Source organism: Mustela lutreola, chromosome 8 (assembly GCF_030435805.1).
Source record: "Mustela lutreola isolate mMusLut2 chromosome 8, mMusLut2.pri, whole genome shotgun sequence".
NCBI lineage: Eukaryota > Metazoa > Chordata > Mammalia > Carnivora > Mustelidae > Mustela > Mustela lutreola.
Window position 1 is genome coordinate 137,056,795 of NC_081297.1, and position 27,266 is coordinate 137,084,060.

The following is a 27,266-nucleotide window of genomic DNA, read 5'->3' on the forward strand; positions in this document are numbered from 1 at the left end:
AACAATGGTTAAAATGGTAAATTTTATACGTATTTTGTCATCTGAAAAATATTATGGAAGAATTTTAAAAAAAAAAAAAAAAACCCGTAACGGTTTGAAACAGCCATTTAACGAAGATCACAGATTCCGGGGGGTGAGAATGTGAGGCAGGGCACAGTGGCGACAATTCATTCCTGCTCCATGGTGTCTGGGCCTGAGTCAGAGAGACTCAAAGGCGGGGGTGAATCGGTGTCTGGGTGCTGGCACCATCTAGAGCCCTTACATTTACATGCCGGGGCTGACCCCAAAACTTGGGACTGCCTACTGGAGCGCCCAAGCGTGGCCTCTTCCTATGTGCCCTTCTCGCAACATAGTGGCCTCGGGGTAGTCAAACTTTCTATTTTCATAGGCTCCGTGGAGCCCAACACAGCGCTTGAACTCCCTTGAAATGACAAAGCTATTTTGGAGAAAGCTTTAAAAGAAGAAAACCACAAACCGCTACCATTTGTCAGCGAAGTCTGCAGGCAAAATAAAGGTCTCTGACCCGTACAGTTCCAGTTTTATTTATTGCCTCCGTGAAGTCTGCAGAGACTGTCACAGGTGGGGCCGTCTGGAAAAGCCCATTCACATCAACCCACACAGCCCGGGCCACCCCAGCGTGGATTCCCCGCCCAGCCATTTCGGCTTCCAACCCTTTTCCCACCCCTTTCCCATCGGTCGCCCTGGGATGACGTCACAAGAAGGCGCGGAGGCGCAGAAATCAGCGTCTGCGCGTGCGCCGTGTGCAAGCAGCCGCCCCCAGGCTTGTCACAGAGCCTGGTGACCGCAGGGCGGCGGGGGACTCAGTGCTGCTGCGGCCGAATCTGTAGCGTGAGGCGTCCTTGAGCTGAGAGGACCATGAACCGCAGTCGGCAGGTGACGTGCGTGGCCTGGGTCCGCTGCGGCGTGGCCAAAGAGACGCCAGACAAGGTAGGCCTGGCCGCTCGGAGGTAGGGGGAGCGGCCTCTTCGCGGCATCCTCGTCCAGGCCTGCCTAGAGAGCCTGAACCCGCTCCACGCGGCCTGGGCCTGGCTGGTGTGACTGGCCGGGGTGAGGCCGGCTTTGGCCTGATTGTGGTGAGGGGCCCTCCGGCTCCGAGTCGGGGGCCGCGCCCCCTCACGGCTTGTTCCCACGAGTCCAGCCCACTCCGGAATTGGCGAGCACGTGGGCCTGGCGGGCGGGGTGCTGCTCTCAGTGGGGAATCTCTCAGCTTCTCACTGACAGCAGTGAGGGCTCACCCCCACTCTAGTGCGTTCTCAGGCATAGCGGGAAGAGGGAGCACGGGATAGTGGGAAACCACTTTCTACTCGTGTGCTGGGCATGCTGGCCAGGACGAGAGCTGTAGAGTAGAACAACGGGTATGGAGACTGTGACGTCGTGAGGCTGGGCGCTGAATTGGGAATTTCTCGCAGTGATCCAAGTGAGATGTTGTGGCAGTGGGTGATGAGAGGTAAACCTGACACATTAAGAAGGAAAAAACCTGCAGAAGTTCGAAAATGAGTCAGTGGTAGAGGTGAAGATAATTTAAGTTGTTAAGCTGATATTTACTCAGTGCTTTTTGTGGGTTGGGCATTGTTCAGGGTCCAGGGGTAGGCATAAACAGGACAGAAGAATTCCCTGCCTTTATGGAGTTGACATGCGCATATATGTCCGTGGGAGTAAATGCTAGGAATGGAAAGGGGGGGGGGGGCTGAATGTATTTGGGCCAGTGATGACAGAGATGGGAAAAGGGATAGGAATGTAAGTGGCTGGGAGGTGAGGTTAACAGGAATGAGGGCTTGGAAGGTTTAAATTCCACCAGGGGACAGACCATGCTTGTTTTATTCACCAGTTTCTCCCGTGCTTGGCTCCAGTAGGTGCTCATTGCGTGTATATATAGAGAGAGAGAAAGAATAAGGCCAGGAAATTATCTCAATAGAAATTATTGAAGGAGGTAATAGTTGTTATTAAAAAGGGACATGTAACCTTTTAAAGACTGTATGAGTTCCAGACTTGTCCACACACTGGAACCACTTGGGGAGCTTCAGAAGGTAGTGATGTCTGGGGCACCTCACTGGCTTCATTGGTGGAGCCTGGGCTCTTGATCACAGGGTCATGGGTTCAAGTGCCACACACCCGCCTGCCCCCATTGGCCCTGCAGCTTACTTAAAAAAAAAAAAAAATACAGTGCCTGCGCTCCACTCCTGCATATTGTGATTTAATTGGTCTGGAGTGTGAGAAGATTCCCTCCCCCCACCACGTGATTTTAATGGCAGATAAGTTTGGTAACCACTGCTTGAAGAGTTTGCGTTTATTCTACACAATCAAAATAGGAAGAAGAGATTAAGTTTATTCTACAAAATCCCAGAAAAACTGAGATCAGTGAGAGTAATTAGAAAAATAAGTATCTTTTTTTTTTAAGATTTTATTTATTTATTTGACAGACAGAGATCACAAATAGGCAGAGAGGCAGGCAGAGAGAGGGGGAAGCAGGCTCCCTGCCGAGTAGAGATCCCAATGTGGGGCTCGATCCCAGGACCTTGAGATGATGACCTGAGCTGAAGGCAGAGGCTTAACCCACTGAACCACCCAGGTGCCCCGAAAAATAAGTATCTTTAAAAAAAAATCTTAAAAAAAAAATCTTTTAATTAATTTCAAAAGCCTTTAATTTCTGGAACAATGAATGTCTTCCCTCAGGAGGATTTCCATATTACTAGAGATGTTTAGTGCAAACTGAGTGACTGAATCGTCGTCTGTCATCAAATCATCGTCTATCCATCCCTACCAGGGGCTGAGCACTGAATTATGTGTGTAAACACAGAACAAGAAGTTGTTTCTGTCTTCAGTGAGTTTACAGTTTTGCAATAATGGGATGTCTTAAAAGGTATTAAAGCATTGGTTAGATGAGGGGCGCCTGGGTGGCTCAGTGGGTTGAGCCACTGCCTTTGGCTCAGGTCATGATCTCAGGGTCCTGGGATCGAGTCCCGAATCGGGCTCTCTGCTCAGCAGGGAGCCTGCTTCCTCCTCTCTCTCTCTGCCTGCCTCTCTGCCTACTTGTGATCTCTCTCTGTCAAATAAATAAACAAAATCTTTAAAAAAAAAAAAAAAAAGCATTGGTTAGATGAAAAAATGCCAGTTTTGAAAGAGAATGACTCCAATGATCCTTTTTTTTTTTTTTTTTTTTTTAAATATTTTATTTATTTATTTGACAGTGATAGATCACAAGTAGGCAGAGAGGTGGGCAGAGAGAGAGGAAGGGAAGCAGGCTACCTGCTGAGCAGAAAGCCCGATGTGGGGCTTGATCCCAGGACCTTGAGATCATGACCTGAACCGAAGACAGCGGCTTAACCCACTGAGCCACCCAGGCGCCCCTCCAATGATCCTTTTGAACAGGATTTCCCAAGTGGAGAGTCTTAAAGGCAGCTGGAAAGGTTGGGGGGGGGGTGCTGGGTGGCTCAGGAGGTTACACATATGACTCTTGATTTTGGCTCAGGTCATATCTCAGGGTTGTGAGATCAAGAGTCCTGTGTTGTCAGACTCCAGGGAGTCTGCAAAAAAAAAAAAAGGAAGAAAGATGCAACTGAGTCTGGGGGCGCTAGCGAAGGATGAGTTAGGGGTAATCAGTTCCGAGGTGATAGTTTTAGTCTCCAGAATGAATGACCTTTGCAAGGAAGTGACAGCGTGTGATTCATAATGAATCACAGTGAGAACCAGGAAGAGAGGAGGGGACCAAGGCTGGGGTAATTTATTTAGGAATACTCACAGGGGAAATGAGAAGTAGCCAAGAAGAAATCAGAATAGTTGAAAGAAAATGAGATGGACTGTCACAGAAGCCGGTTTATACAAGTTAGTCTTTTCTGGAAAGTCTGGGAAGAAGTAGACTGAGCAGCGTTTTTTTGTTTTTTGTTTTTTAATAGTTTCAGGTGGGGAATGGATTTAATAATTATAAAGACCTGTGAAAATCCCATTTATGGTAAATTTAGGGAGTCTGGATTGAAGTTTGATTCTTGATATTTTTTGAAGTTATATTTTACATTAGTTCATAGACTTCTTTTTAACTCAGAGATTTATAAAGATTTCCTTAACTGTATGGTAACAAAATGTTTGCTTTCTTATAGGTAGAACTTAGTAAAGAAGAAGTAAAACGTCTCATTGCTGAAGCTAAGGAAAAATTACAGTAAGTTTAGGATTGTTGATGTCTAAAGTCAAGTCCAGATGAAATGTAAATTTCAAACATTGATGATGAAGTGGTCTTCTTGTCAGATGGTACCATTTGGGTGATTTCTCTTTTTTGTTCCTTGGCACAGAGAAGAAGGTGGCAGTGACGAAGAGGAGACAGGCGATCCTTCGGAAGATGGCATGCAGAGTGCACGTACCCAGGCACGACCAAGGGAGCCCCTGGAAGATGGCGACCCAGAGGACGACAGGACGCTGGATGATGATGAGCTGGCTGAGTACGACTTAGATAAATATGATGAGGAAGGTGACCCAGGTTAGAGTTCACTTACTTCTGGTTTTTAATCACAGGCTCAGTGTATTAGATCATGCTTCTGCTGTTCCAGAGCTTTTGTTGTCCTTTATACCAGTTAAATAATTGGCTCAAGTCTAAGGCAGTTGACATGTTTCCTAAACTAGTTGAAGAAATAAGCTAACCTACTAAACTAACGTAAAAAAGCATAATATTGTATATTGTATTGCAAGTGATGGGTATGATCTGTAATTCAAGTTGGGGAATGGGCAAAGGGGAGTGGGAGATACAGGCCTCCAGTTACAGAATGAGTAAGTCTTGGGGATGAAAGCTACAGTGTAGGGAATATAGTCAGAGATGCTGTGATCGCGCTCTGTGGTGACAGATAGTTGCTACACCTGTGAGCCTGCCATGAAGCATAAGAGATCAAGGTAAATCACTGCGTTGTACACTTGAAACTAATACTGTGTTTCAGCTGTACCCGAATGAAAAAAAAATTTTAATCTGTAACTTGTGTCTCTTTGCAATAATGAGAGAGGGGTTATTACTCCCATTTTACAAAGAAAACTGAGGCTTACAAAGATCAACTGACTTTGCCAGGGCCACACAGTCATGGACAGTGGAGCTGAGGGTTGAACATTCTCTTGCTGCAAAGCCTTTACTCTTAGAGTACACTTCATCAGGTGCAGAGAATAGTTTTTTCCATTGGACTCTGAGTTGTGCACACCTAAACTTGTGACCATCCTGCTAGGACAGATACCATGGGAATACAGAGAAAGGAAATGCTGACCCAGCCTGGAGAAATGGCATTCAGAAACAGCTTCTTGGGGCACCTGGGTGGTTCATTCAGTTAAGCATCTGACTTCAGCTCAGGTCATGAGCTCAGGGTCCTGGGATCATGTTCATGCTCTTTTTCTCCCTCTCAAATAAATCAAATCTTTTTTTTTAATTGTTTCTTAATAATCTCCACACTGTGTGGATTATTGGCTGTCTTTCTTGTCTGGTTGAAATTCCCATCTCTGTTGTTAATCAAATGTTTAAGACAGATTAGTCCTGCCTCCTTAAAGTAGCTTTCCCTAACAATTAGAGTATATTTCTTTCCTGAGTTTTATGTTATTTGGGGTCTACTCTAGGTCATCCTTGCAGATATGCCATAACAGAATTCTAATTTGAGATAAGTTTAGTGAAAAAGGCATAATAGCATCTCTTTCAGAGTCATATAGTAAATTAGCATAGAAGCAGTTCCGAGAAATCTTGCAATATAATAACCAATTTAACTTTGTGAAACCCATCATTTTTTTTTTAAGATTTTATTTATTTCACAGAGAGAGAGATCACAGGTAGTTAGGCAGGCAGAAAGAGTGGGTGGGGAAGCAGGCTCCCTGCTGAGCAGAGAGCACGATGCAGGGCTCCATCCCAGGACCCCGAGGTCATGACCTGAGCCGAAGGCAGAGGCTTAACCCACTGAGCCACCCAGGCGCCCCAGCCCATCATTCTTTTTATTTGATTTGACCAGGCAACCCTTATTCTATATCAATTCTGGTGTCTTAGGATAGTTTTATCTCTTTTTAAAAGTAAGTACACTTTTCTTTTTTCTTTTTTTTTTTTTTTAATAGGAGTGGGGAGGGACAGAGAGAGAAAGAATCTTAAGCAGGCTCCATGTCCAGCATGGAGCCCGACTCAGGGCTTGATCTCAACCCTGAGATCACAACCTGAGCTGAAATCAAGAGTCAGACATTTAACTGACCAAGCCATCTGAGCAGAGTGCTAGTATTTTCTAAGAGAGAGCTTTACAGTTTAATTTTATTGGAACATTGTGAAGACCAAGACTATCAGGTATGCATTCCAAAGTCAAATATAAATGTTTTTTGGGTTTCTTTTAAAGATTTATTCATTAGAGAGCATATGTGTTGAGGGGAGAGGGAGAGTCTTAAGCAGACCCCGCTGAGGACGGAACTCGATACAGATCCTGAGGTCATGACCTGTGCTGAAACCTAGAGTCAGACATATAACTGACTGTGCCACCCATGCCCCCCTAAAATTGGCTTTTAAATTCCTATTTATTATCCAGTATTTCCTTTCCCACCTGTGGATGATCCAGTTAGTTATGAAACAGATGGTTGGAGCTAAGATGGGATACCTTAGGAAAATGCTTTTGTCGAAATGACTGTTCAATTCATGCATTCTTACAGATACTGAAACTCTTGGTGAATCTCTCTTGGGTCTTACAGTCTATGGAAGTAATGATCAAGATCCTTATGTTACTCTGAAAGATACGGTAAATATTTATGTGGCTTTTCTAATTATGCTTCTTAAGTGTTTGGAAAACCTTACCAAATATCTGCTTCTAGTTAACGACTTATTCTCTCCACGTAGGAGCAGTATGAACGTGAAGATTTCCTGATCAAGCCCAGTGACAATCTGATAGTTTGTGGCAGAGCCGAACAAGACCAGTGCAATTTAGAGGTCCACGGTAAGTGGCAGGCAGCCCTTGGGGAAAGGTTCTCTAAGATGAAAGTAATCACTATAATAGCTACTATTGTGAATTTTCAGGGACAGTTCCTGGTGGATCTCATTTAAGTTACATGGTTAATTATATACAGTCCGTAGATAGGCTGGTCATTGTGCCTGGGCATGTGTGGTCTGGTATGTGGCTCGTACATGACTTATTTATGGAAATGGGTCTCCTGGTGTGTGTGTGTGCGTGCAGGGTTAGTATTATTTTGAACATTTTTGCCAGTTTTTCACTCTCCCTCTCTCCCCATTGAAGAAAACCTAGAAGTAAAGCCATATAAAAATACAGGAAACAATTACAGTCCTGTTACCGAGAGGTAACTTGTTGCCCTGGCTTTTTACTCCAGTCTCTTTTCTGCGTACTTTTTCTTTACATGGTGAAGATTATACTCAAGAGGCAGGTTTTTATTCTGCTTTTTTCCACAGTCTTTTCACATATTTCCCCTGCATTTCTTCACAAAAACTCAATGCAAGGGCTTCCATTCCTCCAGTCTCCTTTCCCAGTTCAAGGCATATTTGCACCACAGCCGGAGGTGAATGCTTTGAATCTGAAGTGGGCACTGATTCGAATTTTTCTTTTTCATTTGGATTTTTAAATCAGATGTATTTAATGTCAATATTTATTATGTCAACAAACATTAATTGAATGACTGTTTTCTAAAAAAAAAATAGACCTTCAGGACGTCTGCAGTATTCTGCCTCTAGATTTCCCTTCTGTGTTTCTTGTCCCTTCTCCTGTGCACATCCTCAGACATGTCTGTCCTTACTCAACAATCTTCTAATCATCTGTCTTTAAAATTTGAAGCTTTAAAGATATTAAGCTAAGGCCTTTTGCTCTAGAAGCACAGTTGCATAGCTTGAAAATTAAAGTCTTTATGTTTAATTTTTTTTTTTTACATCTTCTAGGTTACTTTGTCACTTACTCCATTTTGTAGCTTGGATTTTTGGAAATCCTCACAATCCTTAAGACTGCCTTCAGGAAGTCTGGATTAGGCCATTTTAATCCCATGGCCCATTGTGGATCTATTTTTAAAATTAAAAGGCTTTAAATAGCAGAAACCTTAGTGCAAAGTTATTCTTCTAATGATCTTTGAACTTTTTACATATTTCAAATAAAAACCATGTGGCAAAATTTTTAAAAAACCAATTCTAGGGGCACCTAGGTGGCTCAGTAGGTTAGGCTTCTGCCTTCGGCTTGGGTCATGATCTCGGGGTCCTGGGATGGAGCCCCGCATTGGGCTCTCTGCTCCGCAGGGAGCCTGCTCCCCTCCATCCCCCCGCCACCTGCCTCTCTGCCTACTTGTGATTTCTCTCTCTGTGTGTCAAATAAATAAATAAAATCTTTACCAAAAAAAAAAAAACAAAAACTCCAGGGGTGCCTGAGTGGCTCAATGAATTAAGCCTCTGCCTTTGGCTCAGGTCATGGTCTCAGGCTCCTGGGATCAAGCCCCACATCCAGCTCTCTACTCAGCAGGGGGCCTGCTTCCTCCCCGCCACCACACCTGCCTCTCTACCTATTTATGATCTCTTTCTGTCAAATAAATTCTTAAAGTTCTAATTTCAAAAATCGAAACTCAGTTTGACATTGATTTTTGTACATTTTCCTTTGAGAGCTTACTGGAGTCATTCCTTTGTATTTAGTGAGTATCAGAGAGGGGTTAAGAAGTTAAAGCAGTGGTAGTCCTACTTCCTTAGTCTAATCGACATCATTAAAGAGATACTTGGATCTGGTGAATGGTGTGGATCTCCAAATTATTTAGCATATCTCTAGGCAAGAATAAATTCAAAATTGCATTTAAAAGCTGATCTGAACGTTGATTTGACATGGATAAAAGGAGATTATTTTACAGCTTCATCATTATATTTATCTAAAATGTTAGCTGAGTACTTTGACCACAGTTGAGGTTCTCGCAGGACCACAAGTTTTCCATTTTAAACATTCGTCATGAAGTGATAGGATAGAACGTGACTTGGAATCTGCCGATCCAGGATCTAACCCAGATGCAGAGGTTTGAGGAATTTTTAAAAAGTTTTTATTTAAATTCCAGTTAGTGAACATACAGTGTAATACTGGTTTCGGGTGTACACTACAGTGATTCGGCACCTCCATGCATCACCGGGTCTCATCACAGCAAGTGCCCTCCTTCATCCCCAACACAGTTGCTCCCAGCACCCGCCCACCTCCATCCTGGTGACCATTAGTTCTCCACAGTTAAGAGTCTGTTTCTTGGTTTACAGTCTCTCTCTCTTTATTCCTGTTGCTTGTTTTGTTTCTTAAATTCCACATGTAAGTGAAATCATATGGTATTTGTCTTTCTCTGACTTATTTCATTTAGTGTGATACTCTCTAGCTTTATCCATATCCTTGCAAATGGCAAGATTTCATTCTTCTTTATGGCTGAATAATATTCCTCCGTGTGTGTGTGTGTGTGTGTGTGTGTGTGTGTACACACACTCCACATCTTTATCCATTCATCAGTCAATGGACATTTGGGCTCTTTCCATAATTTGATTGTTGTAGATAATGTATAAATATAAATATCGGGGTCCATGTACCCCTTTACATTAGTACTTTTGTATTCTTTGGGTAAATACCTACTAGTGTGATGGCTGGATTGTAGGGTAGTTCTGTTTTTAACTCTCTGAGGAACCCCTGTATTGTTTTCTAGACTGGCTGCACCGGTTTACATCTCCACAGGCAGGGGTAGAGGAGGGTCCCCTTTCTCTACATCCTTGCCAACATCTACTGTTTTTTGTGTGGTTGGTTTTAGCCATTCTGACAGGTGCGAAGTGGTCTCTCCTTGTAGTTTTGATTTATATTTCCCTGATCAATGATGTGGAGCATCGTTGCATGTGTCTGTTGGCCATCTGTAGGTCTTCTTTGTAAAAGTGTCTGTTCATGTCTTCTGTCCATTTTTTAATTGGATTAGTTATTTTTTGGTGTTGAGTTTTATAGGTTCTGGATACTAACCCTTCATTAGATATGTCATTTGCAAATATCTGCTCCCATTCTGTAGGTTGCCATTTAGTTTTGTTGATTGTTTCGTTCTCTCTGCAGAAGATTCTAGTTTTGATGTAGCTTCTACGTAGTTTATTTTTGTTTCCCTTGCCTCAGAGAACATACATAGAAAGTGGTCTGAGGAATTTCTTTAAAAATTCTTAGTCTCTCTTAACTTTGCTTCTTTCTAATAAAAAGCATATTGAGGGGGCAGATTTCTGATTGTTTGGGCTCGGTTTCATCAGTGTTTCATTGCATAATTTTTGAAAGACTTCTTAGTCATTGATTTTAACAATATCTTTGCTCCTTAACATTATAACTCTGAATGATAAGAGCCAGTTGTTTTAGTTGTCATATTCCGAAAGTGTTCTCAAAAGCTTTATTTACATTGTTGATCTTTAAATACTAAAGCAGTAATTCTTGACAAGCATTTAGATTTCTAAATGTGAGTTCTTTCTTTCCAGTTCTATTTTTTTATTTATTCTTATAGCCAGATAGACCTTTAAAAGATAATAATCAAATGCTCCCTATGGATCCCTTATGAACATTTGTTTTCTGTAGTGGGTGGACTGGAGTATAGGACTGTTCTAACCAGTGCATCTGCCGATGGGGGGGTTCAGGCAAATGTCAGTTCCTTGCCCCTGTTCCTGTTCCTTTGGAGCACACCAGGTGATAGGAATATATGAGACCTGCAGAATTTTGCTGAGCGGTAACAACTTGGGAGGCTCCTTTTGATGCCATCAGATGTGACTCGCTTTAAGCACATGGGCTTCTGTAGGTTTAACAGGGAGAGTGTGTCCTTTTCAGTGGGATGTGATTTCTTACTCTGACACAATAAAGTCTCGTCCCAATGTTTTATATTTTCAGTTTATAATCAGGAAGAAGATTCCTTTTATGTGCATCATGATATACTGCTGTCTGCATACCCTCTAAGTGTGGAATGGCTGAATTTTGATCCCAGTCCAGATGATTCTACAGGTAATTAGAAAAGCTAAGATGGCTCAGGGGTTCCTAGCCCTGTATGTTATTTCTAGCCACATAAGTTATGTATTCTCTATGAATGTTCTCAGAATTGTTGATTTTTAAATGAAATTGTTATTTTATGAAGTTACATTGTTAGTTCTTAAAACACAATCACGTAATTGTTTTGAGTCTGTGTGTCTTCAGACGTCAGATAACTGCTATTGCTGTAGGCAGAAGAACAGGCTAACAGCATTAGGAGCTGCAAAATGGTGTGAAGTAAACCCAATAGAAAGTAGCATGGCCCAAGAGTTTGGTGGCATGACCTTTCTTAGAAAACTTCAAGTAAAACCAGACTGAAGAGAGAAGTAAGTAGGTTCTTGTGTTAGTTGCTGTCGCCCCAGCCGCACCCTGCTAGTTGCCGCATCCTGCTTCTTAAGAAAGGTCAAATCTGGTCCTGCTCAACCTCACGTCTCGTTTGCCAAGCTTATTCACCTTCATGATCTGATTCAGTCCCTGTTTTCACAACACGGGTGAAGGTGGAAGATGAGTTTTGTTCTTAGAACCTAAGTAGGGACCCTGGGGTCAAAAGACTGAGCCCTTTTTATTCAAATTATGGTCCAAGGGCCAGCAGCACAGTACAGTACACCTGGGAGCTGGTCAGAGTGCTTATGCAGGGGCACACCCCAGCCCTTCTGAAATGGAATATGCATTTGAATATTCAGGTGACAACACATGCATGTGAAAGTTTGAGAGAAAGTGCTCTAAGAAATCACTCAACCCACGGTGCAGTATTTTTCATTAGAAATGTTTCAAATCCAATACCTCACTTCCTCCTGTAGGAAATTATATTGCTGTGGGAAACATGACCCCCGTTATTGAAGTGTGGGACCTTGACATAGTGGACTCTTTAGAACCAGTCTTCACTCTTGGAAGTAAGCTATCGAAAAAGAAGAAAAAGAAAGGGAAGAAGGTAAACAAGTCAATAATTAAACTCTCACGACAGAGAAGTTTACTGGTGGAGTGGAGTCAGGAGAGCATACAGTTAGTATTTCAGTTAGACGCTTTGGCAGAACAGGACAGATATTGTCCATAGTTGGGGTTTCAAAAGGCCCATCCAGGGAAGCACGGATCTCTGATTGCACCCATTGCTATGTTACTCATCCTTCCCCAAACCACTTACTCTCGGGTTTGACCCTTTTGGTATAGTAACTATTCACACTCCTATGCTTCTTGGAATTTTTGAAAGAATTCTGTTTAGCCTTTAGTATGTTGAATTCTAAATATCAATGTATTAATTCCTGCCGCTTTTAAAACTTAACTTTGGGGTGGGGGGGTGGTTATTTGTAGAACTCTACCACCTAGATTAAGAACTGCTATAGTTTGTCTTCTGTAAGGAGTATTTATCCCGGATCCCTAAAGTAACAGGAAGGCAAGGTGTTTCTTTAGGTCTTCAGCTTGAAAGCAAGTTTGCTGAAGATCAAACAGCAAGATTTAAAGAATCTTTCAAATTAAGGTCAATTACAGGGGTCACTTTAATACAAAAAGTAATGAAACAATTATTACAGAGTTCCTCCGCGGAGGGGCATACCGACGCTGTCCTGGACCTTTCCTGGAATAAGCTGATCAGGTAAAAAAGAAATAACATTTGGAGGGTTGTTAGAGACTGTAACCACCGTCATCTTAACTCATGCCTACCCCTGTCTCCACGTCATGTGTTGGGGTCTCTGTGTCTTCCTTCCCTTTCCTGCAGTGTATGCCGCTTGAAGGCAAGGGCTTTGCCGTCTGTGTCCTCGTAGCCCACACATCACCTGCCAGCTCCAAGGTCTGTAGGGGCTCGGGCTCATTACAGACTTGGTGACCAAGCGCCCTCCCAGCAGCACTGGGGGAAAAGCTGCTTCAATGCCAGTGGTGCCAAATTGTGTTTCTTTTCATGGGAAACATTTCCCTCATTTCGTTTAGTTTGCACAAAATCTCATCCAAATTTTTTTCAGCTAATTTTTTTTTTTTTTAAAGATTTTATTTATTTATTTGAGAGAGAGACAGTGAGAGAGAGCATGAGCAAGGAGAAGGTCAGAGAGCGAAGCAGACTCCCCGTGGAGCTGGGAGCCTGATGCGGGACTCGATCCCGGGACTCCAGGATCATGATCCGAGCCGAAGGCAGTTGTCCAACCAACTGAGCCACGCAGGCGTCCCTTTTCAGCTGATTTAATTGTGATAAAATATATGAACTATTTTTTTTAAAGATTTTTTTATTTTATTTATTTGACAGAGAGAGATCACAAGTAGGTTGAGAGGCAGAGAGCTGAACAGAGAGCCTGATGTGGGGCTCGATCCCAGGACCCTGAGATCATGACCTGAGCCAAATGCAGAGGCTTTAACCCACTGAGCCACCCAGGTGCCCCTACTTGAACTATTTTTAAATGTATAGTTCAGTGGACGTTGTTGTGCAATGTCCAACTCCAGAGCTTTTGTCATTTTCCAAAATTGAAAGCATGTATCCATTAAACAACAACTCTCCATCCTTGGCACCCCCAGGCCCTAGTAACCTTTGTGTCTCTGTAAAGTCAACTCTTGGAGTTACCTTAGAAATGTAGAATTGTATAGTATCGGCCCTTTGGTGACTGGCTTATTTCACTTAGCACGACGTCCTCCATGTTGTCACATGTGGCAAGATTGCCTTTCTCTTTAAGGCTGAATGACATTGCATTGTTCGGATCACCCACATTTTGTTTTTCCATCTGTCGAGGAACACTTGGGTCGCTCCTACCTCCTGGCTGTTGTGAGCGGTGCTGCGGTTACACACATTGATGTAAATAACGTTAGTGTACAAATATCCGAGCTTTCAGTTCTTACGAGTGTCTCCCCGAAAGTGAAATTGCTGCTTCGTGTGGCAGTTCTGTGTTTACCATTTTGTGGAGCACTTTTCAGGTGCCTGTTGGCCCATTTGTGTTTATCTTCGGAGAAATGTCTTTTGAAGACCTTTGCACATTTTGAATCGAGTTTTTTGGTTTTTCACTGAGTTTTAGATCTTTATATAGTCCGGATACAATCTCTCCTCAGATATGTGATTTGCAAACATCTCCCCCATCTGATGGATCCCCTTTAACTCTTGGGATAGTGTCCTTTGACGCACAGTTCTTAATTTTGATGTAGTCAATTTATTTTTACTTTTGTTGCCTGTGCGTTTAGTGTTCTATCCAAGAAATCTTTGCCAGATCCTTGTCATGAGGTTCTTCCCTTGAGAGTTTTATAGTCTTAGCTCCTACATTTAGGTGTTTGGATCCATTCTGAGTTAAGTGTTGCGCACAGTCGAAGGTAAGAGTTCCACTTCCTTCTTTTGCATGTGTCGTCTGCATATTCTTTATACTCCTCTTTAAACAGCAGTTACCCCAGAAGGCCATTTTCCTAATAGCATGGTTGGTTTGAGGGGCTTCTAAGGCAAGGAAGATGAGCATCAGGTTGAGCTTACTTGAGGCGTAAGAACAAGCGGGGTCACCCGAGACCCATTTTCCCAACCTCTCTGTTACACGGGATCCTTTGTAATTGTGAGCGCGGGGAGGAGGGGCCCAGAGTGCTGGCTCACCGACGAGAGCCTGTCTTCCTGTTTGCGCTCACACCTCTTCAGAGTTAGAACCATTTGGTGAGGGGCACCTGGCTGGCTCATTCGGTAGCGTTTGCGACTCTTGATCTCAGGGTTGTGAGTTCAAGCCCCACATTGGGTTTAGAGATTACTTAAAAATAAAATCTTTTAAAAAAATAAGTAAAGGTTAAATTCCTGGCCTCTAATCTCCTTAAGATTGAGTCACATCTGGAGCAAGGGCCCAAGAATCTGTTGTGTTGTTTTGTTTTTTAAAAATTTCCCCAGGTTTTATCTGAATTGGGCCCGTTCTTAACTAATGGGCAGACAAATAAGAGATCGGAATGAGTGTGCCCTGCTTTTAGGAACCCAGTTGTTAATAAATCTGACCTGTCATGGTAATTATGTATACTAAATTCTTACATATAGTAGCTGTTAATTTGAGTAACTGAGTTTGTTCTGGCAGAACAGTTCCTCATCACTTCCGGCTGATCCAGCAGTGCCTTTGCCCAACCACAGCTCCCGAGCTCCGTGCAGACGCTGCCAGCACCAGTACCCCTGCCGCACCCTGTCTGCACTCACACCTTCGTGACTGCAGGGCCACCCGTGTCTTTGCTCCTTAACTCCTCTACTTTCTCCATCTTATTACAGACCTTGGTTCTCCTTTCCCCTTTCTTTACTGAAAAGGTACACGAGTGCTTTTAAATACTTGCCATACATGCCCTGGTGCACAGAAAAGTTTGGGATCGTGAAGAATAACATATTGATGTTGTTCCTAGTTGGGGAAATAAAATGCTCCCGGGACCAACATGCATGTTCTCTGCTCATTCATACTCTTATTGTTGTACTCTTCTTGGGAGTACAGCATTCGGGAGTTTGAGGGGCTCGTAATTTATTTTTAAGCCTGATACACTAAGAATTTTAATATGAAAGGAATCTCAAGTGTTGGGAGAAGGACTAGGATGAAAAATGTACTGTAAAATTTTAACTTTTTGCTGTTGGCAGGCATTGAATATAAACAAAATATTGGGAATTTAAGTAACATTAAATCTTTGACCTGCCAAGGACTTAAAACATTAATGACTTGTATATGGAACTTAATGGTAGAAATTTGAAATTCATTGATTAGAATCAAATAATATACATGATCCTCTTAAGAGACCCTGCCTGTGTCACTGAAATGTGAGTTATAAAACAGAAAGCAGTTTGTATAATGGAAGTATTTCTTGAGGAAATAATGATCCAGAAATAAACCCATCAACATTTTATTTTAATAGCATATTGATTTTCTAGACAAATATTATGATCACTAATGACTTAATTCTGTGTCAGCCATTTCAAATCAGATAGTGAAGAATGAGGTTCCAGGAATATCTGGTTTTTTTTGTTTTTGTTTTTGTTTTTTTTTGTTTTTTTAAAGATTTCATTTATTTATTTGAAAGAGAGAAATTACAAGTACACTGAGAGGCAGGCAGAGAGAGAGAGAGAAGGAAGCAGGCTCCCCGCTGAGCAGAGAGCCCGATGCGGGACTCGATCCCAGGACCCTGAGATCATGACCCGAGCCGAAGGCAGTGGCTCAACCCACTGAGCCACCCAGGCGCCCCCAGGAATATCTGTTTTTACAAAGAGGAAAGACAGGCAGCTAACATTAATCAGGGACCTACTGTCTTCTGGTCACTCAGCCATGTACTTGAGTAGTAACCCTTTGAAGTTGGCTGTAGCATTCTCATCGGCAGGCAAGGAAGTGAGACTGACTTCTAAGACTTACGATTAGTAAATGGCAGCACCACCAGGAACCCCTTTTCAAGTTTTCTGGGCTCTGAGGCCTGTGTTCTCCTGTAGAATGACATTATTATCACTTGATCCCTAAGAGGTAGGTAAATTGTTTTTTCTTATTAATAGCATTTAATGTCTTTTTTTTTTTTTTTTAAGATTTTCTTTATTTGTCAGAGAGAGAGAGAGAGCAAAGGCAGACAGAATAGCAGGCAGAGGCAGGGGGAGAAGCAGGCTCCCTGCCAAGCAAGGAGCCCGATGTAGGACTCGATCCCAGGATGCTGGGATCATGACCCGAGCTGAAGGCAGCCGCTTAACCAACTGAGCCACCCAGGCGTCCCATGCCCTTTTCTAGTTTAAAAAAATCGAGATATAAAATCACATATCATGAAATTCAGTCTTTAACGTGTATAGTTCAGTGACTTGGGGTGTATTCCCAAAATTGTACACCTATCTCCACTGTCTAATTCCAAAACATTTTCATCAGTCCAAAAAAGAAATCTGTACTATAAACAGTCATTCCTCCTCCTCCTGTGCTTCCAGCCCCAGTCAGCCACTAATCTTCTTTCTGTCTCTCTGGATTTGACTGTCTGGACATTCCTTCTTAGAAAAGGAATCATAAAATATGTGGCCTTCTGTGTCTGGATTCTGTCACTTTTGTATAATGTTTTCAAGGTCCATCCTGTTGGAGCATTAATTAGTACATCGTTCCTTTTTAATTGATTGAATGCTTGTATGACATTTCATGTATCTATTCACCAGTTAATAGACATTTTGTTTGTGATTGTTTTTTGCCTATTATGAATAATGCTACTGTAAATATTAGTGGACAGATTTTTGCACAGACCTGTTTTTCTTTTCTAGGATCTATCCCTAAGGAGTGGAATTTCTAGGCCATATGGTAGTGTCTGTACCATTTCCATTCCCACCAGCATGGTAGCTGATTTTTCTGTTTTGCTAACAGTTACTATTGTTTGTCTTTTTCGTTATACCTGTCCTGTGAGTATGTAGTGGTATCCCATATTCTCATTTTCATTTCCCTAATGAACAACTTTTCACATGCTCATTTGCTATTTATAGATCTTCTTTAGAGAAATGTCCATTCATATTCTTTGCCCATCTTCTGATTAGATTATCTTTTTATTATTTGAGAGTTCTTTATATATTCTAGAATCAAGTCCTTTATCAGATATGACTTACAACTAATTTTCTCCCATTCCGTGGTCTTTTCACTTTCTTGATCTCATTTACAATACAAAAGGTTTTCATGTTGGTGATGTCCATTTCATTTATGTCTTTTGTTTCTAAGGCTTTTCTTGTCATACCTAAGATATCATTGCCTAACCCAGGGTCACAAAGATTTATACCTGTTTTCTTCTGAGAGTTTAATAGTTTTAGCTCTTACATTAGTAGGTCCATGATCTATTTTGAGGTCGTATGAGATAGAGGTCTAACTTCATTCTTTTACATGAGGATATCCAATTGTCCCTGAGCCATTTGTTGATAATACTTTTCTTTTCCCCAGTGAACAGTGAATAATCTTAACATCTTTGTCAGAAACAAATGACCATAAATTTAAGGATTTATTTATTCTTCATTCTATTTTGTTAACTGGTATGTCTGTCCTTAAACCAGTACGACATTGTTTGGATTATTGTGGCTTCTCAGTCCATTTTGAAATCCATACTGTGTACTTTTCAGCTTTGCTCTCTTTTCCAAGATTATTTTGGCTGTTCTGAGTCCTTTACATTTCCCTATGAACTTTTTTTTAAAGATGTATTTATTTTAGAGAAAGTACATGCAAGTGGGTGGGACAGAGGGAGGAAAATAAATCCCAAGCAGACTCACACCAAGTGCAGAGTCTGATGAGGGGCTGCTCGATCCCATGACCCATGAGATCACAACCTGAGCTAAAACCATGTGTTGGATATGCAACCAGCTGAGCCACCCAGGCACCCCTCCATATGAATTTAAAACCAGCTTGTCCATTCTTTGGAAAAAAAAAAAAAAAAAGTCTGCAAGGATTTTGAAAGGGATTGGCCAAATCCATAGATCAGTCTGTAAATAGCAGTATTTCTGTCTTAACAACATTAAATCAGGGTGTCTGGGTGACTCAGTTGGTGGAGCATGCAACTCTTCATCCTCAGGGCCATGAGTTTGAGCCCCGCATTGGGTGTAGAGATTACTTAAATAAGTAGATAAATCTTTTTTAAAAAAAGTCTTCCAATCCATGAACATGGGATATCTTTCCTTTCATTCTGATACTCTTTCTTCCAACAATCTTTTGTAGCTTTCAATATGTAAACTTTAAATGCTTTTGTTAAATTTATTCTTAAGTATCTTATTCTTTTGGATGTCATTGAAAATGGAATTCTTAAATTTCGTGACTTTAAAACCAATCACCTGATTTGTCTCCTCCCTTTCTCAGAAACGTGCTGGCAAGTGCATCAGCTGACAACACTGTAATTCTGTGGGATATGTCCTTAGGGAAGCCAGCAGCTAGCCTTGCTGTACACACAGACAAGGTATGGTGATTGAGTGGATAAAAGGGAGTCTAAAAAGTATGGGACAAATGTTGGCTACAATAATCCCAAACATACATGACTTTCTGTGAATTATAAAGTGCTTTGACATGCTATCTTATTGGACCCTCACAGAGCCCAGTATGATAGTTAGAATTACTCATCTTAGAGCTCCAACTGCGGAGATGGATGAAGTGACTGGAAACATTAGTAATTTGTAGCATGTTTACAGAGACCCATAAAGAGACAGGGCTGTCAATCACCATATGAGGTTAAAGGATTTAACAGATCTGTTGTTGCAGAACTCAGAGGTCAGATGTCCTAGCGTGCAGTCGGGGACTTCAGAATATGTCAGAATATGTAGAGTTGCCCAGTAAGTTTGACTGCTCGCTCTTTTGTTCTCAGTATATTTAACATTTGAGGGATGTAAGTATTCTGTCAAACACAACTTGAGAAATCCTGCATTGTCTTTAAAGTATCTGCTTTTATTTGAAAATGTTTGTCCTTTTGATTATGTAGTACATTTGTTTCTCTAAATACTACTAAATTTCAAAGGGAAAAATTTATAGAAACACTGCCAAATTGATTTTCTGGATTTAAGTACTCAGCAGTTTTACCAAAACCAAACAAACATAGATCTGTTTATTTATGTTTTCTCCTATTAGGTCCAGACTTTGCAGTTTCATCCATTTGAAGCACAGACTCTGATTTCTGGATCCTATGATAAGTAAGAAAACACTGCAGGAATTATTGCTGCTGTTTTGAATCTTCTAATTCAGAAAGTATGACTTGATGCTCAGACTACAATACTGAGTGTTTAAATTTGCAGTGATACTCACTTGTCCCTTTCAACTCTGGTCCTTTCAGTCTCTAAGGGAATGTTGTTCTCTTGTAATAATGTAGTTCCTAACTAGCAACTGCTTTGATTTTTAGAGGGCATAGGAGTTTGCCATTGCTACAAAGCAGGCTGTCCAAAATTCAGTGACTTAGAGTAGACATACAATAGACATGTATTTCTTATGCCACTGCAAGATTGAGCTAATCTGGGCTAGGTTCAACTGGTAGATCTTGGCTTATTTTGGTGGGGCGATGGAGATTGGGCTCTCCTTGTTTCATATCCTCAGGGGACCAGTGGGCTAGCCCCCGCATGTTTTCATGGTGAGGTCAGACGCTTCAGCAGAGATACCAACGCCTCTTTAGACCTAGGCTCAGAACTAGTATACTTCTGGCTTACTTTCTAGGCGGAAAGAGATAACATGGAGTGGGGAACAGAGTGCATTTGTGGCAGAATTCCTATAACCCCGACAGAGAGTGTGGCTGGAGGGGGAAGGGAGGAATTAGACCCACTGCAGTCCCTCACAGGGGTTTTCCAGTCATGCGTGTGCACCTTTTTGCGGATTGGGTCTGAAGGTGGGAGAGAGAGCCAGTAGAAGCAGAAACCAACTTGCAATCTTTATTTTGATTCCTTCTCTTTTGAAGAGTAATAGTTATATTTTTTAGTTCGGATTCATTCAGAATTATAAAGTCTATCCACTGGCTTCCCCAGCACGGTAACCTGCTTATAGAGTAAATGTGGTTAAGACATGAATTATCTGGCTCTGAGCACTGCTGGGAACAGGAAAATTCAAAGTTGTCCTAGTCTTTTGGAAATAGAGAGGATTCATCTTGTGAGTGGATGGCTGAGCCTGGAGACGGTCAAGTCTGCTGTGATATCCAGAGCCACCAGTGCCTTCAAGTGACAGAACCAGAGTCTACCAGCTAGTGAAAATCAACTCCTCTTTTCTTCTTTATTTTAGAACCTTAAAACAGGCTTTATATAATTGGATCTTGAGTTCACAGTGTTGTTTTGTTACCATTTCATTATAAATAAATATAAAACATATAGACGAATTGAACTCTTAAAACCGTAACTTTGCCTGTCTGTCCAGGTCAGTGGCTTTGTATGACTGCCGAAGTCCAGATGAAAGCCATCGAATGTGGCGATTCAGCGGGCAGATTGAGAGAGTGACTTGGAATCACTTTTCACCTTGTCATTTTTTGGTAAAGCTACATACTGTTTTGCTTATCTAGGTTACTAATGACTTCTCTAATTCCACTGTAGAGAGAATCTTTCTCTGGTGGAGGTTTGTTTGTTTTGGGGCGGGGAGGGTTGGGGTTTGTTTTTTGGTTTTTTGGGTTTAAGTCTCCACGCCCAGTATGGGCCTTGAACTCCCAACCCTGACATGGAGAGTCACATGCTCTACCAACTGAGCCAGCCCATCGCCTTGCTTTTTCTGTATTAATACTGTGGAATAGTTAGATTTTAGGGTTAAAAAAAACTCTTAACAATAATGGGGCAGCCACAGATGGTTAACATGTAAATGATTTTGCTAATTTCCAGCCATTTCAAAGTGCCACATTTTAGTTCCTGATTTTGATCGTATTATTAGTGTGTTTCTTTGAAATATTAAGCATACCTAATCTATATTTTTTAATAGTTAATTTCATCCAAGAAGATGATTTTATTTAAATTAAATGGAGCTTCAGTGATGAGAATGCTAGCCTGTTTAATATAGCAGTCTCCCAGATAGGAAAAAGTATTAAGTTCTTGGTTTAAGTATCCTTAATATGTATAGGATAACAGTTTTCTGTGTAGCATCCAAAGATTCTGCAGACCTTTCAATCCATGGAGAAATAAAACCCAAGCTTTCATCCAGAAGATTAAAGAAACTGTGGTACATCCATAAATTTCCTAATTTTCCTAAAGTAAAATATGTAGTACTTTATGAATGAGAGAAAGAAATGCTTTCTTAAAATCAGTGGATAGTTTCTTGGTTTTTTTTTTTTTTAAGATTTTATTTGTTTATTTGACAGATAGAGATCACAAGTAGACAGAGAGGCAGGCAGAGAGAGAGAGAGGGAAGCCGGCTCCCCGCTGAGCAGAGAGCCCGATGCGGGACTCGATCCCAGGACCCTGAGATCATGACCCGAGCCGAAGGCAGCAGCTTAACCCACTGAGCCACCCAGGCGCCCATCGGTGGATAGTTTTATTAAGGTTCCTGAAACATTGATTCTGAGCACATGTAATCTCCCTCTGCTCAGAGGCACATTGCTGTTCCCAGCTGTGTCGCCTGAAGCCAGATTCCCTTTTATGGTTATCAGGAGTGAAGTGCCAGTGGTATTTGAATGTTGTGTTGTAATTTGGCTCTCAGCACTGAAGCACACATAATTTCTGAGGTTATTCGCTAACAAGTTTTCATTGGTACTAAAATCACAGATATTTAGGAAAATGGAAAGTGATTACAATTAAATGGTTTGCCTCCTTCACGCCAGGCTCCTGCGATGAGACCTCTGTCCTCTTGTCCTCTTCGCGGCCCAGCCATTAAGACTTCTCACTTGTTCCTTTTTCCCCTCGTTTCCTGCCGTGGCTGTTGCCCTCAGCTGGCACACAGGCCAAGCCTCTCTCCTATCCTTGACTAGGTCTGTCTCTTGGCTCCTTCTTTTCTCCCCTTTCTTGGGAGTGTAACAATCCACCGTAATCTGCCTCCCTTACTCATGAAGCCTCGCTGCCAAATGTTGACCTTTGTTGCTTTCTTCAGAAGCGCTATTTCTTTGCTCCCCTGACGACCTATATTATACCCTCTCTCTCTGGTTCCCTCTGCCTGTACCGTAAAGGCTGTGCTTCCCAGGCCTCTGTTTCCTTGGACGTGACCTCAGCTAGCCCATCTCTCAGCCTCACCCGCACCACCACCAAAGCTTCATCCTCATGCCCACTGCGTGGTACACGCACCAGCTGCATTAATCCATGCAGGGACAAATCCCGCTTATACCCCAGGAAATTTTTCGTGGGTTTTTTGTTTTTTGTTTGTTTGTTTGTTTTAAATAAGCTCCTCAGGTAAATAGCTGGTTTCTACTATAATTTACACTGCTTACCCATTGCTAAATTTTCTTGCCATGTAGCATGACCTTGACTGTCTTTTCCTCTTTCCAGGCCAGTACGGATGACGGCTTTGTGTATAATTTGGATGCACGTTCAGATAAGCCAATTTTTACACTTAATGCACACAATGATGAAATTTCCGGTGAGCCCAAATAGTGTTTCATTTCTATTAACTTACGATGAAGTAAATCTACATTTCAGAGGCTGAACTAATCTCTTCCTTTAGGTCTTGATCTAAGTAGTCAAATCAAGGGCTGTCTTGTGACAGCATCAGCAGACAAGTATGTGAAGATCTGGGACATATTAGGAGACAGGCCAAGTCTGGTTCACTCTAGGGACATGAAAATGGTAAGAATTTATCTGGGCATCTTCCTTTTCAGCTTTTTTGTTTGTTTCTGACCTGTATTGTCTTTCCCTAGGAATCACTGCATTAAAGAATATGGGTTTGCTGGGAGGTTCATTTTGAGCTTAGTCAAACTTGGTGGGAGGTTTGTGAGTCATTAAGATCCTCTAAAATTGTCCTTATCTGGTTCCTTTCCTAACAGACACAATGAACAGTTGTTTGGGAAGAAGGATGGAAAGAGATTTTCTAGGACTTGAGGAGAATGGCCATGGTTTTCTTTTTTTAACTCCAAATTGGGGCCCATCCCAGGAAAGCTTGGACCTTTAGGGCACTGTAGCTGTTAGGGTCAGTTTATCTATCACTACATCTTTGCATAACTAGTTTTGACTACACCGAAATGGATTACTATGTAGTAGCAAAAAATTTAGAAATAACCAGAATTCATTTAGCAAATATTTATTGAGCACCTACTATATGTCAGGCACTGAGTTAGTATAATTGTAGATACAGAACACTGTGCATCTGTTTGTATAAATATTTGTGGGGAAAGTAAGTTACAGATGCAATTATATAGTACTATCTCCCACTTATATTTAAATGCTTAAATGTTTATGATTTGGAATAAGATTTTAAATTTAAACAGTATTATCTTACTGATTTTTATACTTTGTGTTTGTTTTCTATAATGCATATGTATTAGTAATAAGCATAAAAAAAATTCAGAAGTTAAAAAAATGATTTAATGGTGACCTACAGTAACATCATTGCTTAAAAAGGGAAATAAAAGGGGCGCCTGGGTGGCTCAGTGGGTTAAAGCCTCTGCCTTCGGCTCAGGTCATGATCCCAGGGTCCTGGGATCGAGCCCCACATCGGGCTGTCCGCTCCGCGGAGAGCCTGCTTCCTCCTTGCTCTCTCTTTCTTTGCCTGCCTCTCTGCCTACTTGTGATCTCTGTCTGTCAAATAAATAAATAAAATCTTTAAAAAAAAAAAAAGGGAAATAAAAGCTTCTGGGAAAACTGAGATTAGAGACCTCAGTAGTCAGAGTGCATACATCCTCACAGAATGGCCATCGTGCTGAACTTACGTGGCTTTGTCTTGTAAGACTCTGCAAGAGACGTAAGAGATACTGGTGAGTTGGTTCAAATATATGTAGATAGGAGCAGGGGTTTACATTGGGGCTTTCTGGAAGGACTGACCATCTGTTTTCCTCTTCCTAGGGAGTTCTGTTCTGTTCTTCCTGTTGCCCTGATTTGCCATTTATTTATGCCTTTGGAGGTCAGAAAGAAGGGCTTCGGGTCTGGGATATAAGCACTGTCTCATCAGGTAAGAATTTTAATTCCCTTTTTCTAAACGAGAAAAATGTGTGGCTTGAATACAATAAGTAGATCTGGTGTTCATCCTGTAATGTAGTCCGCTTGGGGAAATAGACAAGATCACATGTAATTTGGAGATGTTCATGTTCACAAATTTGTCTTCACAATTTAAATGTAGATTATTTTTTAAATACTTGACAAAATTTGAATTTATGGGAAAGCTGGAAGGAAATATAACATGGTTTCTAAGAACAGCCCTCCCCTTCCCAGTGTGAATAATCCACCTTTTCTCAACTACTTCCCCCAAAATCCAGCTTTCCTTAAGGGACCCCTCTTCTCCGAAGACTTCAGGAGAACCTGGTTGCTTATTTATTACCTTGAGGTTGTCTGGCTTGTCCTGTACACACAGAAGATGTAGCTCTTCTGATCCCTCAGTCTTCCTTGTAGAAAAAGGGTTTTAAATCCAAAAAAGTTTTCTGCTGGTTAATGAAAGAAAATAGTCACTTTATCAAGGTGGATTAAAACCAGGACAAGGCAAAGTAAGTTAAATAGCAGACCAATTTAAAACACGGTTAACTTCATTCAGAATGTTAATCTGGACTTCTCTGTTGGTTATTTCATTTCCCGTTGATAAGGTGTTAAATATAGTTTCATAAAACTTCCACACTAGGGCAGAGAACCATCCTTGTTCATTTCTGCGTCTCTGTATTTTATATCATAGGTTCTTAATTTTCTGACCTGGTAACTTCTTAACTGTTTATTTGTGTTTTAGTAAATGAAGCATTTGGAAGACGAGAGAGGCTTGTGCTTGGCCATACGAGAAGTTCATCTATTAGTGGCCCTTTTGGGAGCAGGAGCTCAGACACACCAATGGAGTCTTAATGCAGAGCAAAAAACTTCCTGGTTTTTATTACCTTAACTCAGATTTAAAAACCTGGCCGAGAAATCTCCACGTGTAGCTACAGCCATGTAGTGACTGAAACACATTTCATTTCTTGCTGCCAGACATTCCTCTGCAGCTATGGCGGCAGCACAAACAGGGCTGGTCTTCGTGCTTTGCCTTTTCAGTGTGTGGGGTTTAGGGATCCTGCTGCATTTCTGGAAGAGGATAATAAAGAGGTTTTTAAAAAATAATTCCTAAAATATGCCATATGTCATAAGTAACCTATAGGTTTGTAAAATAGGTAATAATTTATGGAATTTTAGAAGAAAATCTTCTGATTTTTTTTTTTTTTTTTTAAGATTTTATTTATCAGAGAGGGAGAGCAAGCACAGGCAGACAGAATGGCAGGCAGGGGCAGAGGGAGAAGCAGGCTCCCCGCTGAGCAAGGAGCCCGATGTGGGACTCGATCCCAGGACGCCGGGATCATGACCTGAGCCAAAGGCAGCAGCTTAACCAACTGAGCCACCCAGGCATCCCGAAAATCTTCTGATCTTAAACGATGGATAAACCCAGGCCTTGAAAGGTTGTGACTTGGCCAAGATTGCACAGTAGCCATAAACACGGGCAGGTGCCCCAGGAATTGCTCTTTACTGACTTGACTCTTTTCCAGCTAATGTTCATGATTTTAGAAATGTCCTCAGTGCTACTTGTAAAGTTCAGTGACTAAATTAAAGGTGAAATTTCTCTTTTCCCCCAGCATAGTATTCACTGTTATCAAAGAAAAAGAGGTATTACATTATGATAAAGATGTCAGTCCAACAAGAGGATAGAACATTCATAAATATCATAGGAGCACCTAAACACATAAAGCAAATATTAACAGACATAAAGGGAGAAACAGCAATACAGTAATTGTAGCAGACTTTAATACCCCACTTTCATCAAGAAATAGACCATTCAGACAGAAAACCAATATGGAAACATTGGCCTTACAGACATATACACAGCATTCCTTCTGAAAGCAACAGAATACACATTTTCTTTAGCACACATGGAAAATTCTCCAAGATCACATGTACGACCAAAAAAAGTCTTAATTTCAGAAAATTGAAATATCAGGTATCTTTTCTGACCACAATAATATGAAACTAGAAAATTAGATGAAGCACACTAGAAGATTTGCAAATATAGGGAGATTAAATAGCATGCTCCTGAACAGCCAATGGGTCAAATAAGAAAGGAGAGAAAAGGCCTTGAGACAAGTGGAAACACAACATACCAAAACTTAAGGGATATACCAAAAGTTCACTGCATTCAGTGCTGGGATCAAGAAACAAGAGCTCTCAACCTAATTTTACACCTCAAGAAACTACAAAAAGGAATAAAGCCCAGAGTTAGTAGAAGGAAGGAAATAAAGATCAAAGTGGAATAATACATGAAATAGAAACTAAAATGAATCTGAGAGCCTTTTTTTTTTTTTTTTAAAGAAAATTGACAAACCTTTAGTTAGACTGAGGACACAGGATGCAAAATCAAACATGAGGAAGAAGTTGTTACAACCAATAGACCACCAGAATACAAAGGATCCTAAGAGACTACTATGAACAGAGTACAACAAATCAGGCAACCTAGAGGGCATGGAAAATTCCTAAAAATATACTACCTACCAAATCTGAATCATGAAGAAATAGGAAATCTGAAGGGGCCAATTACTAGTAAGGAGATTGAATCACTCATTAAAAACATCTCAGCAGGGGCACCTGGGTGGCTCAGTGGGTGACCTGATGGGATGGGATCATGAGGTGACATGAGCTTCTGCCTTCCGCTCAGGTCATGGTCTCAGGGTCCTGGGATCAAGCCCCGCATCAGGCTCTCTGCTCAGCAGGGAATCTGCTTCCTCCTCTCTCCCTGCCTGCCTCTCTGACTACTTGTAATCTCTATCAAATAAATAAATAAAATCTTTTAAAAAAAAATCAAATAAAAGTTAAGGACCAAA

At 41.4% G+C, this 27,266-nt stretch overlaps 1 protein-coding gene across 1 annotated transcript; it reads left to right on the forward strand.

Moving 5' to 3' along the window:
- Nucleotides 1-744: 744 nt before the first annotated feature.
- On the forward strand, nucleotides 745-27,266 carry PWP1 (PWP1 homolog, endonuclein). The gene is made up of 15 exons (XM_059186774.1): nucleotides 745-948; nucleotides 4,116-4,174; nucleotides 4,305-4,489; nucleotides 6,658-6,743; nucleotides 6,842-6,938; nucleotides 10,845-10,955; nucleotides 11,780-11,910; nucleotides 12,506-12,567; nucleotides 18,719-18,815; nucleotides 19,478-19,539; nucleotides 20,741-20,852; nucleotides 22,783-22,873; nucleotides 22,958-23,079; nucleotides 24,292-24,397; nucleotides 25,160-27,266. Exons 1-15 carry the CDS (start codon nucleotides 877-879, stop codon nucleotides 25,267-25,269), a joined length of 1,503 nt encoding a protein of 500 aa, XP_059042757.1. The 5' UTR covers nucleotides 745-876; the 3' UTR covers nucleotides 25,270-27,266.

Excerpts from the sequence above, each read along its gene's own strand:
- PWP1 (XM_059186774.1), top strand. The coding sequence starts at position 877 with ATGAACCGCAGTCGGCAGGTGACGTGCGTGGCCTGGGTCCGCTGCGGC. Across the intron at positions 4,490-6,657 it reads TGATGAGGAAGGTGACCCAG|ATACTGAAACTCTTGGTGAA; the intron begins GTTAGAGTTCAC and ends GCATTCTTACAG. Across the intron at positions 20,853-22,782 it reads TTTCACCTTGTCATTTTTTG|GCCAGTACGGATGACGGCTT; the intron begins GTAAAGCTACAT and ends TCCTCTTTCCAG.